At 34.1% G+C, this 17,156-nt stretch overlaps 3 protein-coding genes across 3 annotated transcripts; 2 read left to right on the top strand and 1 right to left on the bottom strand.

Annotated features, from left to right (window-relative positions):
- Nucleotides 1-157: 157 nt before the first annotated feature.
- Nucleotides 158-4,050, bottom strand: PHYBLDRAFT_78144 (hypothetical protein). The gene is made up of 16 exons (XM_018443335.1): nt 3,690-4,050; nt 3,463-3,515; nt 3,276-3,363; nt 3,045-3,148; nt 2,789-2,966; nt 2,474-2,605; nt 2,301-2,377; nt 2,024-2,230; nt 1,871-1,949; nt 1,700-1,802; nt 1,452-1,583; nt 1,246-1,362; nt 1,043-1,137; nt 884-947; nt 457-765; nt 158-391 (listed from the first exon to the last, which is right to left on the bottom strand). Exons 2-16 carry the CDS (start codon nt 3,491-3,493, stop codon nt 194-196), a joined length of 1,914 nt encoding a protein of 637 aa, XP_018290339.1. The 5' UTR covers nt 3,494-3,515; nt 3,690-4,050; the 3' UTR covers nt 158-193.
- Nucleotides 4,051-11,762: 7,712 nt separating this feature from the next.
- Nucleotides 11,763-13,495, top strand: PHYBLDRAFT_65657 (hypothetical protein; the record flags this gene model as incomplete). Its single annotated transcript, XM_018441504.1, has 7 exons — nt 11,763-11,769; nt 11,880-11,960; nt 12,198-12,386; nt 12,731-12,918; nt 12,995-13,024; nt 13,082-13,085; nt 13,350-13,495. 7 exons carry the CDS (start codon nt 11,763-11,765, stop codon nt 13,493-13,495), a joined length of 645 nt encoding a protein of 214 aa, XP_018290338.1.
- Nucleotides 13,496-15,607: 2,112 nt separating this feature from the next.
- On the top strand, nt 15,608-16,356 carry PHYBLDRAFT_134221 (hypothetical protein; the record flags this gene model as incomplete). The annotated part of the gene is made up of 2 exons (XM_018429632.1): nt 15,608-15,898; nt 15,973-16,356. Coding segments are annotated over 2 exons (360 nt in total), but the record flags the coding sequence as incomplete, so codon positions are not given.
- Nucleotides 16,357-17,156: the final 800 nt, after the last annotated feature.

Genomic DNA, 17,156 nt, shown 5'->3' with positions numbered 1-17,156 from the left:
TATATTCACGTTGTACATGCTGTTGTATTCTTAACTCATGTGAGCCTGCATTTGCAAATTTGTTCTTTACAGTAAACACACATCTATATACAAAAAGGCCTTTTCCCCCCTCTCTTTATATTTTAAACGGACCGGTTCCGATCCCTATAGTGTGTGTATGTTTATTTGCGTTTTATTTCTTTATTTCCTTATTTTACCGTTCTGCTCTTTCGGTTGATAAATCCGGATCGTCTGAAGGATCGTTTAGTTGTCTATACTCATCCAATATATGTGCTTTTTCTTCACTCCAATAAATAAATGTCCGTCGGTGGATAAGTGCCCAGACATAGGGAACAAAGAATTCGTGTGCATCTTGTTCTTCTTCATATTGAAACTTCAGGTCAGGCAGCACCTATTATAGCTTTAGGTATCAGTAAATCTATCGATTTAGTCAATTGCTGATCTGGGTTGGCTTACTGTTAATCGATTGGGAGACCATGTACGTGCCGATTGGGCAATCAAATCGAGAACCTCAACAGATGATGGTGCTTTGAGGTTAGCTTCTTCAACTCGAGCATGGAAATAATTGATCACATGCTCGATGTTGTTGATCGGTTCAGAGAGTCGTGCATGAAGTCTGAAGGGCACAAAGATTTCTCGTTTCAACAATAGAGCATATACTAGCTGGGTATTATGTTTCAACCGGTGGGTCAAGACAGAGTTTATGATCTCCAGAACAAGTGACAAGAGGTCTTCATAGACTGTAATGTCATTGTAAGGTAAGGCCTATAGATATATCGGTTTGTTGATTGACATACATGTTTTATTTCTAGTTAGTTCTTTAGTCGCCCTAATTATTATTATTATTGTAGATACTTTTTTCTTTTTTTTTCTTTCTCCTTACCTCTCCAGACGCCTGTGATTTATTTACAACCTTTTGATGTCGTTTAGAAATCAATTCAAATAGACTGTATATATATATATTAAAAAAAAGGAATCGATATTTAGTTTGCTGCTTTGTTTTTTTTAAGAAAAAGCAAGTTGTGAACCAAGATTTGTGTACCTGATAATCCGCTGGGCTACATAGGCATGCATATCTAGCATGGATGTGGACATGTTTGCCAAGATTGCAAGACAATTCGTGTGAAAATATATATCCTAAAAATGATAGATATATGTATAATATATATATAAAAGATTGTATTTTAATCATGTTAATTAATGTGCACTATACAAATGAGTTTGTACTTGAATAAGGTTCTTTACCTTTTGATGAGACAAATTCAATTGAAGAGTTCTGATCAATACAAGGGATACTAATCCACCCAAGGAGATTGATTTTAACAGTGGACGTTCTGTAAACCATGCCAGATTACCAACAGACTGTATTGTTATTATTTGAGTCGTTGGTTTGTATTAATATTATGGCGTGTACATGTGCGTGCATGTGTGCATGATTTTGAGATACTTACGATTTTTTGGATTGTTTCATTATTCACATCGTCTTGACTAAAAATCAGCAGAAAGATCAAAAGTACATAGACCTGAGAATAGTTTGTTTTGCCCTCGATTGCTTCATATATCATCTTTAGGATTGGAATATACTATGTATTACAAAATATAGCAATAAAAAGGGCCAGGTTGTGAGTTGATATATTTGTAGTATAGTATAGTGTAATAAATGTATGCACATGTATATCTATATCTATATTAAGCTTACGATTGTTTCTGGATCTGTTCTGGACAATACATAGACCCTAAATGACTCATTTTCGACCAAGATGAGATAGAATAATAGCATACGCTCCTCTACACCCAAAGACCTTTTTTGCGTACATGTCAATCAATGAGTCCCTTTATTTGTTGTTAGTACTATCGTCTATAAACTTACCGACAGAATATTTCAAATAGATCTTTAAATGAAATCAAATGGACCTTTATATTTCCATTCTCTAGGTCAGAATACCTGGCTTTAATAATAAAAACAACAACAGTTAAAATGAAACAAAGTAAGGCTTAATATATTATCATCGTATTAACTCACCATTCTGATCTCTTAGGCTAGACAGTGCATTACGATATGCACTTGACCATATTGGCGGTCCTTCTTTAGAGACTGGAATATAGTGTTTTGCTTGGTTTCCCAATAGCAACAGCAACAATAAGCTTCGATCTGCCACCGGAAATGCATCCGCATCTGAACCTGATCCTGACCTTGAGAAAAAGTAATTGTATGCACTGTATACAACACCTGTTTGTATATATTTTTTTGTTATCAATCAAATAATTAAATATATAAAATTTCTGTTTTTGCTTCTTACTAGATGTTTGAGCAGGTGGAGACCTTTGTTCTACAAAGTTTTCAAGTAGTTTGGCAACAATTGTACTCGATCGATTACTTTACGGACAGACGCACAAATATATAATATTGTTTCAGTTTAGTTTAGTTTAATGTAGTCCAGAATAATACCAAGTGATTTTTATGACAATTTACCTAAACTTCTCTGACAAAAGATCCAAAAAGTAATTGGCTTCAGATAGACGAGCACGATGCAATTGAGTCGAAAACAAGACAAGAAGCATATTAAGTACTTCTGTATAGAATTCATAGGTTGAATAGCTGACACTGATGATGATTTTTTTTAGAGAGAAAAAAAAGAAGAGGTCAAGAAAATGATTAAGAAAATTATTGACAGCATATAATTAGATATTTCATTTTATTATTAAAAGATGAGAAAAAGAAGAAGAAAATGTTGGTCTCTTTCTATAGATATAGATATAGATCATATACTTGTCAACCTTGACTTACTTTGGATCTGTGTTGATTAATATTGACAAGAGGCTGCCCAAAAGCTGCTCTCCTTTTGGCCGACTGTCTGTCTCTACATCTGCATGAATAGCCAACTTTTGCACATCAAGGGTTAATGATGCCTGACTAGAGTGTCCTGGGCTCCAGCCACCATTGTTCTTTTGCGCTTGTTGACGACCTAGATAAAGAGATCCACAAGTTAAATTATATTGTTATCTAATTGATTGGCTGATTGATTGATAATTGTGCTATTTACCCTCAAACTGTTCAATCACTTGTTGATTTGTCAGGTTTCCTGCAAAATGTTTGGCAAATACGCGTGTCAAAAACAGAGCATTGTAGGCTGAAGTGGGTACAATTCTAAAAATAAATATAAAAATCGAAAGAAATATATATATATATATATATAAAGAAAAGAAAAAAGCTTGTGTTCATAATTGACTTGGCATGCAAGTGGTTATATTTCCTTTTTAGGATATTGACATACTCTGCCTTGCTGTCTTGCCATCGATGGAGTTGAGACAATAGATGAAGAATCAGACTATCAAAGTTGTGCGTACTGATGTTGTTGGCAGCTACAGTGTTTCTGATTAGCTTTAGTCTTTATATATATATATATATATATACATTGATGGTCTAATTGTACAATTGATATTGACAGTAATTGTACCTACCTAGTTCAATTGAAAGACCAACCGTTGCCATTTCCAAATCGTGTGCGTCTTGTCTTTATTTTATTTTTTTGGTATACAAGCGTTAATAATAATAATAATAATAAAAGTAAGAGAGAGAGAGTGAAAGATAATTAGATTAAAGGGATATATTTGTTTCTTTCTTTCTTTATGTTATGTTATGTTATGTTATGTGTATATAGTAAGATCATTGTGTGAATTCAACTCACGGTGAATGTGTAGCTGGGTATTTATTCAAGTCTAGAAGGGTAGACCAGAGAGACGCGTCTGAAGTAATGGGTGAGCAGAGGGATTTGATGGCTGCGGTTTGGGTTGGGGTAAAGAATGTGGAATCTGTTTTCCGGGAAAGAGTTGAGCTGATTGAGTGTCTGATGGTTGTTTGGTTTGAGAATGCAGAAAATGAATCTGAAGAGAGTTCGATTGATGGAGAGCGTGCTAAAGGAGAGACTGGTGAGGTGAGGTGGAAGGCTGAGCGTTTGGCAGCCAGGTTGGACAAGGGTGAAAGTGGAGCAAGTGTCTTGTTTGGAACAGTCAGGACTGGTAAGGGAGGGCTCGACTGTGAGCGGTAAGGATTCATAAGTAGGATAGTGTATACAATGTATATAATGTATAATATATATATATATATAGATATATATAGATAGATAAATAGATAGATATCTATGTATGTATGTAATGTATGTAATTTATGTATTTTATATATATATATATACTTTTTATATATACAAACACAAGTACATATACATATACATATACATATACATATAATTTATAATTTATAATATATTTATAAATTATATATAAAGAAACTAGCTTGAGGTTTGTACAGGCAAAAATATGTATATAATTGGTACAAGCGTCAATTGATATGATTCTTCCTTTTTTCTAACCAAAAAAAATAGGAGGAGGGTGGGGTTAGAATAAGGCAACAAGGTAAAATAGAAATAGGTTGATAACCACGCTTATATTCAATTGTAACAGAATAGACTCTTACCCCTTGATTCACGTGACCTACAAATATATATTATATTTTGTATTAAGAAAGAGAGAGAGAGGTTATATGCTATGCCTATTAAATTAAATGTTTCAAAATACATGTAATATTCATATATTCATATATATATTTATTTATTTATTTTTAATTGAAACACACACACACACATATATATATGCTTATTCTTTTAAGCGTGTGTTGATATTCATTTGTATATTTAAGATGTTTTTATATGTATATGTATATGTATGTGCGTGCGCGTTTGTGTATGCGTTTGAGCTTGAGCTTGTGCGTGTGAGCCTGTGCGTATGCCTGTGCGTATGTATATGTTTTTAACTAAAAAAAAAAAAAAAAAAAAAAAAAAACAAAAAATGCGGATTTGCGAATTATTTATGATTTTTATGCTGTACACCACCAGAGTGAATAATGAAAAAATAGTAATCATATAATAATAATTAGATATATATATATAAATCTTTTTAAATATCAACCAAGCAAAACAAAACAAAAAATAAATAAAGAAAGTCGTTGTTAATTGTTCCATATTTCTTTATATATAAAGCGTGAATATCACACTCTTTTTATATCTATTTAAAATACTTATATAAAAAAGCGGTAGGGTGATTGTGTAGGTTAGCTCTACAAATAGAAATGTGATTATATATATATATATAGACAGAGAGAGAGAGAGAGAGTGTGTGTGTGTGTGTAAAAAAAATTATATAGGCTTTTTTTTCTTTTCTTTTTCTTTTTCTCGGAGATGTAATTAATTTGTGTCAACACGTCAGAACCCCCCGCTCAGGTCCAAGATCCGGGTGCAAATTCCGTTTTGACTGAATAAAAATAAGTGATAAAAGAATTAATATTAAATGTATATATATATATATTAATTAAGTATTGAATATCACAGCACAGCACAGCACAGCACAGTACAGTACAGTACAGTACAGTATAGGACTATATAGCAAGATAGGATATAAGAAAGTATATATATATATATATATATAGTGTGTGTATGTATATATTTTATAATAGAGATTGTTAATATGTTTCAAATCTACACACAGATTTATCGTGATGCTTAATGGCTGATGGCATAATGGCTAATGATTAATTGTTAATGATTAGTCGATTAGCAGGTAGTATTAGATACAGTATGTGTGTATTGTAAATAAAATAAAATAAAATAAAATAATAGTAATCATGGATGATGAAGCGGAGGACTTCCGATAAGCGGACAAGAACTGACAGAGTAGATGTGTTCCGGAATCGCAAGAGATGGTCGTACATGTTACTATACTATGGCAACCTTGTTTTGGCTACAGTCATGAAATTCAACAGGTAAAAAATAAGAAATGACAGGACCACGGGTGGGAAAAGTACAATACTGGCCAATACTCACAACATAGGCTCAATTTTAGTTAATTAACCTGCCCCCACCCTTTTCCCTTTATTTTATATATATATATATCTTTATCTCTCTTCGATCTTGTCTTGCATTACAGTGTATTGTGTTTTTATGGTACTGTTAATACCATTATTAATACATTTTACACAAACAAACAAATATATGTATCTCTTGCTCTATATCTTTGATTACCTTTCTCATATACTACATTATACTACTTCTTTTGTTTCGCGTCAGATGTGTGACATCACTGAGAATTGCTTATGATTTTGGCTCATATATTATTATTATTATTATTATTATTATTATATAGAAAAAATAAGACCCTTTATATTTCCATTTTACTTGTCCTACTCTTGTCCTGTTCACAATTATTCATATTACTATTTATTTATTTATTTATTTATTTATTTGATAATATATAATATAATTTTATATACACCTACATAAATATATATATATATATATCTTTTCTTTACAGTTTCTTTTAAATTTTTTGTGTCTATCTGCCTGTCTTCTGTCTACCTATTCGCCTATCAGTTAGTCTGTTAGTCAATACTATCTGTCAGTCTTTGTGTTAAGCATAGTGAATTAAGATAAAATAAAGAGAGAGAGAGAGAGAGAGAGAGAGAGAGAGAAAGGAAAAATAAAATAAAATAAAATAAAATAAAAAAAAAGAAAAGAAAAAAAAAGAAAGAAAAAAAAAGTGTCTTTTTTTTTAAAAAAAAAATTTCTAGTCATCCTTCACTTCTTTACACTTCTTCTTTCTACTCATCATGTCCGGCAACAATATTAAGGTCGTTTGCCGTTTTAGGCCTCAAAATTCTCTCGAAATAAGAGAAGGAGGAGTGCCCATCATCGAGATTGACGAGGAGGGTACTCATCTTCAACTCAAGGTACATTTCACTTATTATTAATAGATATATTTGAATATCTTGAATATCTTGCAAAAAAAAATGCACACCCACAACCATTATTCTCTACATTCCTACACCCACACACACATTCCTATCTACCAAACCCCATGTACACAAAGCCCATCTTCCCAGATGAAACTGACATTGGCATCTAGGGCAAGGAATCTTCACCAACCTTTGCCTTTGACAAAGTGTTTGGTACAAACACCCCCCAGAAAGATGTATTTGACTACTCTATTAAAACTATCGTTGACGGTAATAATAACAAAGATAATATAAATATAAATAAAATAAAATAAAATAATATAATTTAATATATAATATATTTATATATTCATATATTTTATATATATATAAAAGATGTCACTGCTGGTTACAACGGTACAGTGTTTGCCTATGGCCAGACAGGTTCTGGTAAAACATTCACAATGATGGTAAATACACATATACACTTGCTTAATACACATACATATAATATATATGTATAATAATTTTGAAGTAAAATAAAAATAATAATATATAAGGGGGAGAAAGAGGAAGGAGAGGGGTGGGCGGGAGGGGAAGAGGAAAGGGGAGGGGTTAGAATAAAAATCTCTAGTAAAATAACACGCACACACACAGAAATGTATATCTGATTAACTCTTTTTTATTATCATTTTTTATTTATGATTCTGTATAGGGTGCAAGTATCGACAATGAAAGTACAAAGGGTATTATCCCACGTATTGTCTGTCAAATCTTTGATAGTATTATGGCTGCCCCAAGCAACCTCGAATTCACAGTCAAGGTTTCTTATATGGAAATTTATATGGAAAAGGTTCGAGATTTACTTGATCGTAAGTATCTAATTATACAAAATACGTTTTATAGTTATGACAAATCTCCTCATATGTTTAAATCCCTTGTTTGTTTGTTTCTTTTTTAGCTACCCATGACAACCTTCCTATCCACGAAGACAAGACAAAGGGTGTTTATGTAAAGGGTCTTTTGGAAGTCTATGTTGGTTCAACAGAAGAAGTCCATGAAGTCATGCGTCGTGGTGGCGACAACCGTGTGGTTGCCTATACAAGTAAGACTTTATCATTATCATTATTAGCCAATATATATATATAATAATAACGCTATATGATTTTAGACATGAATGCCGAGAGTTCTCGATCCCACTCCATTTTTGTCATCACAATCACCCAAAAAAACCTCGATACTGGTGCTGCAAAGAGTGGCAAGCTTTATCTTGTCGATCTGGCAGGTTCAGAAAAGGTAATAATCAAATAAAGAAAATCTTAATAATGCACTGTTTGTGTATTGTGTGTGGTGTATGGTGTATAGTATATAGTATTTAGTATTTAGTTTGTCTATAGACAATATGTATACATTTATTTATTTTTGTACTTACAAATCTTTGTTTCTGTCTTTTCATAGGTTGGTAAAACAGGTGCTTCTGGTCAGACTCTGGAAGAAGCCAAAAAGATCAACAAGTCATTGACTGCCCTTGGTATGGTCATTAATGCTCTCACAGATGGAAAGGTAATAAAGAAAAGTAAAGTAAAGAAAAGATAATAGATAATCTTTCCACTCCATACTATATATTATATACATTATATATTTTGTGATCCGTCACTCTTTTTTTTTCTCTGCCTTTCATTCACATGCTTATTTGTTTATTTATTCTGTTACCTATATATATATATATATATATATATTAATTCATGTCTTTAATATCATTGAACTTGTAATAGTCAAGCCATGTTCCCTACCGTGATTCGAAACTGACGCGTATTCTTCAAGAATCTCTGGGTGGTAACTCGCGTACGACGCTTATCATCAACTGTTCGCCTTCGTCCTACAACGAACAAGAGACTCTGGGCACCTTAAGATTCGGTATGCGTGCCAAGTCCATCAAGAACAAGGCCAAGGTCAATGCCGATCTGTCGCCTGCCGAACTCAAGGCGCTGCTCAAGAAAGTCAAGTCGGACACCGTTACTTTTCAGGCGTATATCAAGGCTCTTGAAGGCGAAGTCAATGTGTGGCGCACAGGTGGAGTGGTGCCTGAAGACAGATGGGTGACGATGGAAAAGATTTCCAAGGGCGATTTCAAGGCCCTTCCGCCTGCCGCCGGCTTCAAGAGTCCGGTCCAAGAAGATTCCCGTCCAGCTACACCGGCCGTTGTATTGGAGAAGGACGAAAGAGACGAATTCCTTCGACGAGAGAATGAACTTACTGATCAGATTGCCGAAAGAGTAAATATATATATATATTTAAATTATACTTGCTCCAAAATAATAATATAATAATATATATATGTACGTTTTTTTGTAGGAAACCGAACTTGCCAATCGTGAGAAACTGTTAGAGGCTCTGAGGGAAGAATCGACTTATTACAAGGAGCAGGAACAAACTGCCACGAAAGAAAATCAGCAAATGACAACCGAGCTGAGTGACCTTCGTGTCCAGCTCCAGAAGATTTCCTACGAAAGCAAGGAGAATGCAATCACCGTAGACTCTCTCAAGGAAGCAAACCAGGAGCTGATCTCTGAACTCGAGGAGCTGAAGAAGAGTCTTGTAGAGATGCGTACTGCCCACAAGGAAGCCAACGATGGCGAGAAGGAAAAGAAGAAGGCCGAGAAAATGGCCCAGATGATGTCTGGCTTTGATCCTTCCGTAAGACAAACTTCTATTAGTGGCAACAATCGTATCACCTCACATTTATTAATCTCACTCTTACATATTTATATACATACATACATACATCTTTCTTAATCAATTAACAAATTAATTGATCGATTGATCGATTGCTCGATTGATTAATTGATTATGAATTTTTTCTTTAGGGTGAGATCAATGAAAAGGAAAGACAGATCCGTGATGCTCTGGATAAACTCGATGGTGATAGCCATGGTAACCTTAGCATGGAGGAACTTGTGTCCTTGCGCCGTGAGTTGGCCGAGTCCAAGATCTTGATGGATCAACACGCCAAAACAATCGAGAGTCTGACATACGAGAAGACTGGAATTGAAAAGAAAAAGACCGATCTGGAGACCAGATTTGCTACTCTGGAGCAAGAGTATGAGGAGCTCTTGGACAAGACGATTGCCGAGGAAGAGGCTGCGGTGCAAAAGAATGTCAACATTGCCGAGACCATCAGCACCCTCAAGGGCAAACTCGAATCACAGTATGCCAGCAAAAAGGAAATGCAGCAAAAGGAGATCGAGGATCTCAAGAGCGAGCTGGACCGCAAGAGCCAGGATCACCAGAAACTTAGCAGTGCCATGGCTGATCTCAAGACGGCCAATGACCAGCTCCAGGCTGCACTGGCTGCCCAGCCCTGTCAGTCGACCGCAGATCTCAGCGAGCGTGAGAAGGATCTTGAACGTATGCGCAAGACAATGGCCCAGCAGCTGGCCGACTTTGAGGTGATGAAGAAGGCTCTGATGCGTGATCTCCAGAACCGATGCGAGCGTGTGGTTGAATTGGAGATGTCGCTTGACGAAACCAGAGAGCAGTACCACAGCGTTCTCCGAGCAAGCAACAACAAGGCCCAGCAAAAGAAGATGGCCTTTTTGGAACGTAATCTCGAGCAACTCACCAATGTGCAAAAGCAGGCAAGTATATATATATATATATATATATTTATTAATTAATTAATTATTTAATTTGGGGTTCTATAGTTGGTGGAGCAGAATGCATCCTTGAAGAAGGAGGTGGCTTTGGCTGAGCGCAAGTTGATTGCCCGTAATGAGCGTATCCAGAATCTGGAAACACTCTTGCAGAATGCTCAGGCAAATTTGATCAACCAGAACCAAAAGTTCGAAGCCCAGCTCAAGACTGTCCGAGAACGCCTTGAACAGGCACGAACACAAAAGGGTCAGAACTCACTAGTGATGGGACTGACACGTATCGCCAAGCCATTGCGTGGAGGAGGAGGAGTATCTTCTGCCGATGCCGAGACCCCCGTGTCTCCTGTTGATAGAAATGAGAAGCGTGGTTCATGGATGGGTATCCTTAACCGTACATAAAAGAAAGAGACAAAGAGACAACCATTCGAACCAACAACCCAACAGAATGAAATGAAAAGAAAAGAAAAGAAAAGAAAAGAAATGAAAAAATTCCCCCTCCAACCCTCTTACCGACCCCCCGTCATCTGTCTACCCCCATCACAACTCCCAAAGGTTGAAAGAAAGAAAGAAAGAAAAATGAACTTGGCTTTATATTTTTTTTTCTTAATTTTTCTCTTTATATATTCTTTTGTTTATATATATATATATATACAATAGAGCTTAAATTTCTCTACTTTCCTATATTCCCCACCTTCCCTCCCCCACCTTCCTCCTCCCTTTCAACAAATTTGCTACCAATTTTTTTTTTCATTTTCATTTTCTTTCCTCTTTTTTTCTCTCTTTCTTTCTTACAAAGCTATCTCTTTTAAACCCTTACCTTTTACCTACCTACCTTACCTACCTTACCTATCTATCTATCTATCTATCTATCTATCTTTTTATTTTTATTTTTTATTTTTTATTTTTTATTTTTTATTTTATCTCTCTGTCAATGACTCTATTTTTTTTTCTTTTTTTTTTAAACTTTTTCTTTTCTATACCTTGACCCACTCCCTCTCCTTTTTCTTTTCCCTATTTTTTTTTTAAACGAGCAACTTATCAAAGTGCGAAACGAATAAAACACAATCACAAAAAAAATCGCAAAAAAAAAAGTTGCATATTTTTTTTAAAAAAAAAGTATTTATGTAGCCGATTAAACATATTTAATTACCGGTATACTTTTTTGTGACTTTTGATTTAAACCCAGAGGTTAACAAAAGACAGAATAAATATATAAAAAAAAAAAAAAAGGATAAGTTGATGCTCTTTATTGTTTTCATCTCCTCTTTCTCTTTCTTTTTATTCTACCAATATCAATACCATTTTTATTTTTCTTAATTCAAATACCAAATCTTAATACTTATTTAATGGCAGGTAAAAATAAATAAATAAATGAATAAATAAATAAAATAAAATAAAATATGTATATTTATTCAGTAATTAATTAATTTGTTAATTAATTTGTTAAACGTAATGAATTCTAGGTAATCACACTAAAAAGAATAATACTGAGCGACGAGATTCCTTAAAGCCATCGCCTCCTCAGCAACGCAAAAATTCAAATGGTAAACTAGATTCTCTTGTCCTTTATGATTTACTTTAAATGTCTATATATACACACACTCCATTACCTTTTTTTTCCTCTCTCTCTTTCTCTCTTCTTGTATGTATGTATGTGTATAGATATATACTATTTGTAATAATAAAATCCCCCAAAAAAAAAACAAGCAAACAACATCAACATCAACATCAACATCAACATAATGCTATTTCTTAATTTTTAATTTTTATTTTTTCTATAGCCAAGAAAGATTCTGCACCTAGTTCATCACCTCGTCCAACCAGTGCAAGTCCTCGTCATGAGATGAAATCTATGGGTGGTGGTGTACTACCTCCATTTGCAGCCATGGCAGCCGCAGCAGGTGCCAATCAAGCCCCCATCAAAACAGATGGATTCAATGGAGCCGAAGTGATCACATTTCTTAATCTTCGTAAGACCAGAAAGAAATAGATATATAATTAGCTAGTTAGTTCTATAGTGTGTGTGTGTGTGTGTGTGTGTGTGTGTGTGTATGTAAAGAAGAGAGAGAGAGAGCTAGATAGATAGATAGATAGATAGATAGATAAAAAGAATGAGTGGTTCTTGTTTTTCGTTTTCTTTTCTTTTATGTTTGTTAAAGTTTGCATTCTAATACACACGCATGCAATCTACATACAACATAAACTCATACAAACCCACAACACACAACTTGTATATATATATATATATATATACATATACTCTACGGACACATACATACACATACACACCTACCAATACATGTATACTATATAGGCTATTCGGACAGCTTGACATCCTTCCATGATACAAACCTTGATTCTCTTCACCGTCCAGAGATGTACGAAGTGCCGGAACCTGCACCTGTACAACCGGCTTGGGGTGGCCGCTCTGGTTCACCATGGGCCAAGAATATTACAACTACTCCTACTCCTACTGCCACTGCCACTAGCTCTTTTGATTTTGTTAGTGAATTAATGGAACGTGCCCGTTAATATATAGACATAGACATAGATATATATATATATATACATACAAAAGCACACAGATAAACACACAGGTACACACAAGGTACACGTACACGTACACGTACACGTACACGTACACATACATGTGTGTATCTTGTGGTTACTTTTACATGTGTGCGTGTGTATGAGTATGTTGATGAGTATGTGTATGTGTATGTGTATGTGCTTGTGTGTAGTACGTAGTATATGTGTGTGTATGTAGATGTATTAAAGATAGTGCAAAAAAATATTTCTGATTTAGTTAGGGTAATATTATTATGATTGTTGTGGTGGTGATGGTAGTGTCATTAAATAGATGATGTACATGTAAAAAAAATATATATTTATATTTATATTTATATTTATATTTATATATATATATATATTTAGCCACTCATTTCACAATCGGATATCTTGTAATCTACCTTCTTCTTTCCTTTCTAAACTACGTTTCTTGGCGCAGTACATGGCAGCACATTACATGGAAGTACTAGCTTGGTACAGCAAATTACTATCATTATTAGAGCCTGAATAAGAAGAGCTAGAAATAAGGCCAACAATACCAATACTCTTTTTCTTTTATTTGCTCTTGTCCCCTTTGTTTGGTTCGTCTCTATGGCTTTTTTTTTCTATGTATATTTTTTATTTGATTAACCGAAAATATGTATATAATTTTCTTTGAATAGAATAGAATATAATGGAATAGAGGTTCCACGGCTGATTAGTATATTATTTTCTGCCGTTATGAGTACTGGGTCTTAACGGGTATTTTTTATAATAAAAATATAAAAATGGAAAGATCAAGTGGGCTACCAAATCTATATATTCTTTATCTAGATTGTGTTGACTGCGCCCATCAGTTGGCTTTGTTTGTTGCTACTGATAATATCTCTTGGTGGATAGTACATAAAACACATATAGGTTCCTGCCTTTTGTTAGATCGATTGAAACAAGAAAATGATTTTGGATATCAATAAGGCTGGTTGGTACCTGATTGTTACAGTCGCTTTTATATTTTATTTATTGAAACTGAGATGTGAAAGAGAGACGGATCGACAGTATTGATTTAAACTAGAGTTTCTGGGCACGCCGTGGATTATCAAATACGGTCCCATTTTGGGGTACATTTTACCTTGACAAATGCCAAGACACACTAAACAGGTTCAAATACGACACGCAGACAACCAACTCACGCATTTAACTTCCATGGATATAAATACATTCTCTTTACTGATCCCATTTTTTTTAACGCACTATATTTAAAATGCCTGTTGATTTATTCCCTTCGTTTTACATTTTTTTTTTAACCATTACCTTTCTCTTTTTCGTCTTATTTTTTACTATTATTATTATTAGCATTAGGCTTTTTAACTCTCACAAGAAAAAAATATGGAAATATGAATATTCAGCCTTCTCAGTCTCAAGTTAGTATTGTATCTAGATAAAGTCATTCATACCACAAAACATATATTATACTATTCAATGAGAGAGAAAGATGGAACAATAAGGAGAGAAAGCAAAAAAGAAAAAGAAAAAAGGTTGTGTGGGTTGGCATGGGGACACATGAATACAATAAATTAAAGAAAAGAAAAGAAAAGCCTTGTGTGTGTGTGGAGCTTTTGTGGGGAAACACAAAATAAAATATAAATAAAAAGCTTTTTGATGATAAAATACACTTTTTATTTTGTTTTTATATATATATATATATTCGAGTGTCAAGAATCTAAAAATATATTTATATATATAAATTATTATCATTACTATTTAAATTGGAGATTCAATTTTCTTAATAAAAATAAAAATAAATTTATAATTACTTATTTTAATTTTTATTTTCAGCCCCCCCTCTCTCTCTCTCTCTCCCTCTTTCTCTTTCATATTTTTATTTTTTGGTTTCAATAACCTCTTTAAGTCTTTACTTTTTTTTAAAAAAAAAGAAAAGAAAACATAATGGCTATGAACGAAAGAGACAATTACTATAGCCGGTCAACATCTGGACCTACATCTCCTGCCCATACACCAGACCACACTATGCAACAGAGCATGTCTGGATACCCACCCAGTCCGTTTGGATCAAACTCAAACTCACAGGACAAAACCGAAGTGTCTGATCCGGACACTGGCTACCACAGCCACCAGAGACACACTCCTCCGGCCTATGGAAACTTTAGAGACTCTGAATCGGATGACACATACCTGGCCGACCGCGGACACAACTCGACCGAGATCCTTGCCAGATCTTCTGTGGACCCCAGTGGCGGAAGGGTCCGTAACCGGGACGAGAGACGCTCTTGCTGTGACAGGATCTGCTGTGGATGTTGCAACTGCTGTTTCAGGATGCCCAGGTGGCTGCGTTACTGTGGCTGCATCTTTTTGCTGCTTATTATCATTCTGGTGATTGTGATTGGTGTCCTGGTGGCCATATTCAAGGAACCCGAGGTGACTGTAAATGGGCTTGGCAATGCACCACAGTACAATATTGCCGGCACCAACCTCAACCTCAACTTTACACTTGACATTGGAGTCAACAATCCCAATATTGAGAGTGTTACATTTGAGAGCATCGTAGCAAAGGTAAAATATATTTAATAATTTAATAATTTAATAATAATTTTTATATATTTTTTTATTTTTTTTTTATTTTTAGGCTTATTACCCTAATTATGATAATTTGGAACTCGGGGGCGGTCAAAAGAACGACGTCAAGATCAATTCCAACGGAGTAACCAATATCACCTTTCCCTTTGACATTTCAATCGATGCCACCAACGGAGAATATACACCGATCTTTAACGACTTGATCGCCAAGTGTGGCCTTACCGGAGGAGCAAAAGAAAATATTGTGGTCAACTATGTTGTCGTTCTCACCCTTCGTATTCTTGGCATTGCCATCAAACCAACCATCAGAAACAAGGCCAGTTTCCCTTGTCCTCTGACCGTAAGTGTTACATTTAGGCTATAGATGCACAGAAATCTATATCTAATTTATTACTATTCCTACTACTTTTGTAGGCTTCTGATCTTGCAACTTTACCCGGCTTATCTGACATCATCACCTCTGTCGCGTCCAACTTTACTTAAGGCTACTTGAATCCATATATAAATATATTTATATATACACAAACATACATGTATAATCCCACCCCTTCTTTTCTCTGTCTCTTATACATAATATTATTATATCTTATATCTTATATCTATATATGTAATCATTTTTTGTATTTTTGTATTTCTTTCTTCATTTACCCTAACATGGAAAATCTTTGGTTGATATTCCTATACACACACAATTACATACATATAAATATAAATATAAATATAAATATAAATATAAATATAAATATAAATATTTAGTTGGCAATGTAAAAATAAAAATGTACATCTTTACACACAAATACACAAATTTGCTCAAGTATTCTTTAGATAAATTCATGGCATTAATATATCGTGTACAGAAATCATACACAGGTTTCTTGTGATGTTGAGGGTAAAAGAGGGGGCGGAGGAGAATGGGTGTAGAAGAACAGGATTCTTACTTTATGTTTAAATTTATTTATTTGTTTGTTTGCTGTTGATGATTTTGAGGAGTTGTACGTTTATCACAAATCCTTGTGTCGGTTTAATGATTATAATAGTAATAATAATCTAAGCATAGGATTTTATTCGCATTTTATAGAAAATATATATTTAAATAAATAAATGTATCTATGTATGTAATCAATCCAAAATGGCTAGAATACTAATATAATTATAATAATTACCTTTTGTATATATATATATATATATAATATTAGGTGATCTTCTTCTTCTTCTTTTGCTTTATAAATATTAATTAATTAATCAATTAATCATTTAATTAATTATATATAAAAGATAAAAATAAAATCGACGAAAGATGAACACGGATTTAAACCCATGGCTTGTTGTTGACAAGGAGTTATTTGCTATGGAAACATCAAACTGAAAGTCAAGGGAGCATTAAAGATACTGACCTAGATTTCACATCAATTTAAAACGGGCTATTTATTGGTCAAAGAAAGGCACTCCTGCGATAGTTACAGTACCTACAAAAGCCAAATACAACCTCAACAATGTTCCTATTCACAATTAAACTGGTAAAAGTACGCGATTCACAAGACTACACCGTACATCTTTCTCAAACTCGCCGAACTGAATCCAATTGAGCAGTCATGATC

Source organism: Phycomyces blakesleeanus, assembly GCF_001638985.1.
Source record: "Phycomyces blakesleeanus NRRL 1555(-) unplaced genomic scaffold PHYBLscaffold_13, whole genome shotgun sequence".
Lineage (NCBI taxonomy): Eukaryota > Fungi > Mucoromycota > Mucoromycetes > Mucorales > Phycomycetaceae > Phycomyces > Phycomyces blakesleeanus.
Note: the sequence above shows the minus strand (reverse complement) of the source record. Positions and strands in the feature narration are given on the sequence as shown.

Bases quoted from the DNA above. Each gene is read 5' to 3' on its own strand.
- PHYBLDRAFT_78144 (XM_018443335.1), bottom strand. From the start codon at position 3,493: ATGGCAACGGTTGGTCTTTCAATTGAACTAG. The intron at 2,606-2,788 runs GTAAGTCAAGGT...AATCATCATCAG, and splicing joins TTAATCAACACAGATCCAAA to TGTCAGCTATTCAACCTATG. The intron at 392-456 runs GTAAGCCAACCC...AAGCTATAATAG, and splicing joins GGTCTCCCAATCGATTAACA to GTGCTGCCTGACCTGAAGTT.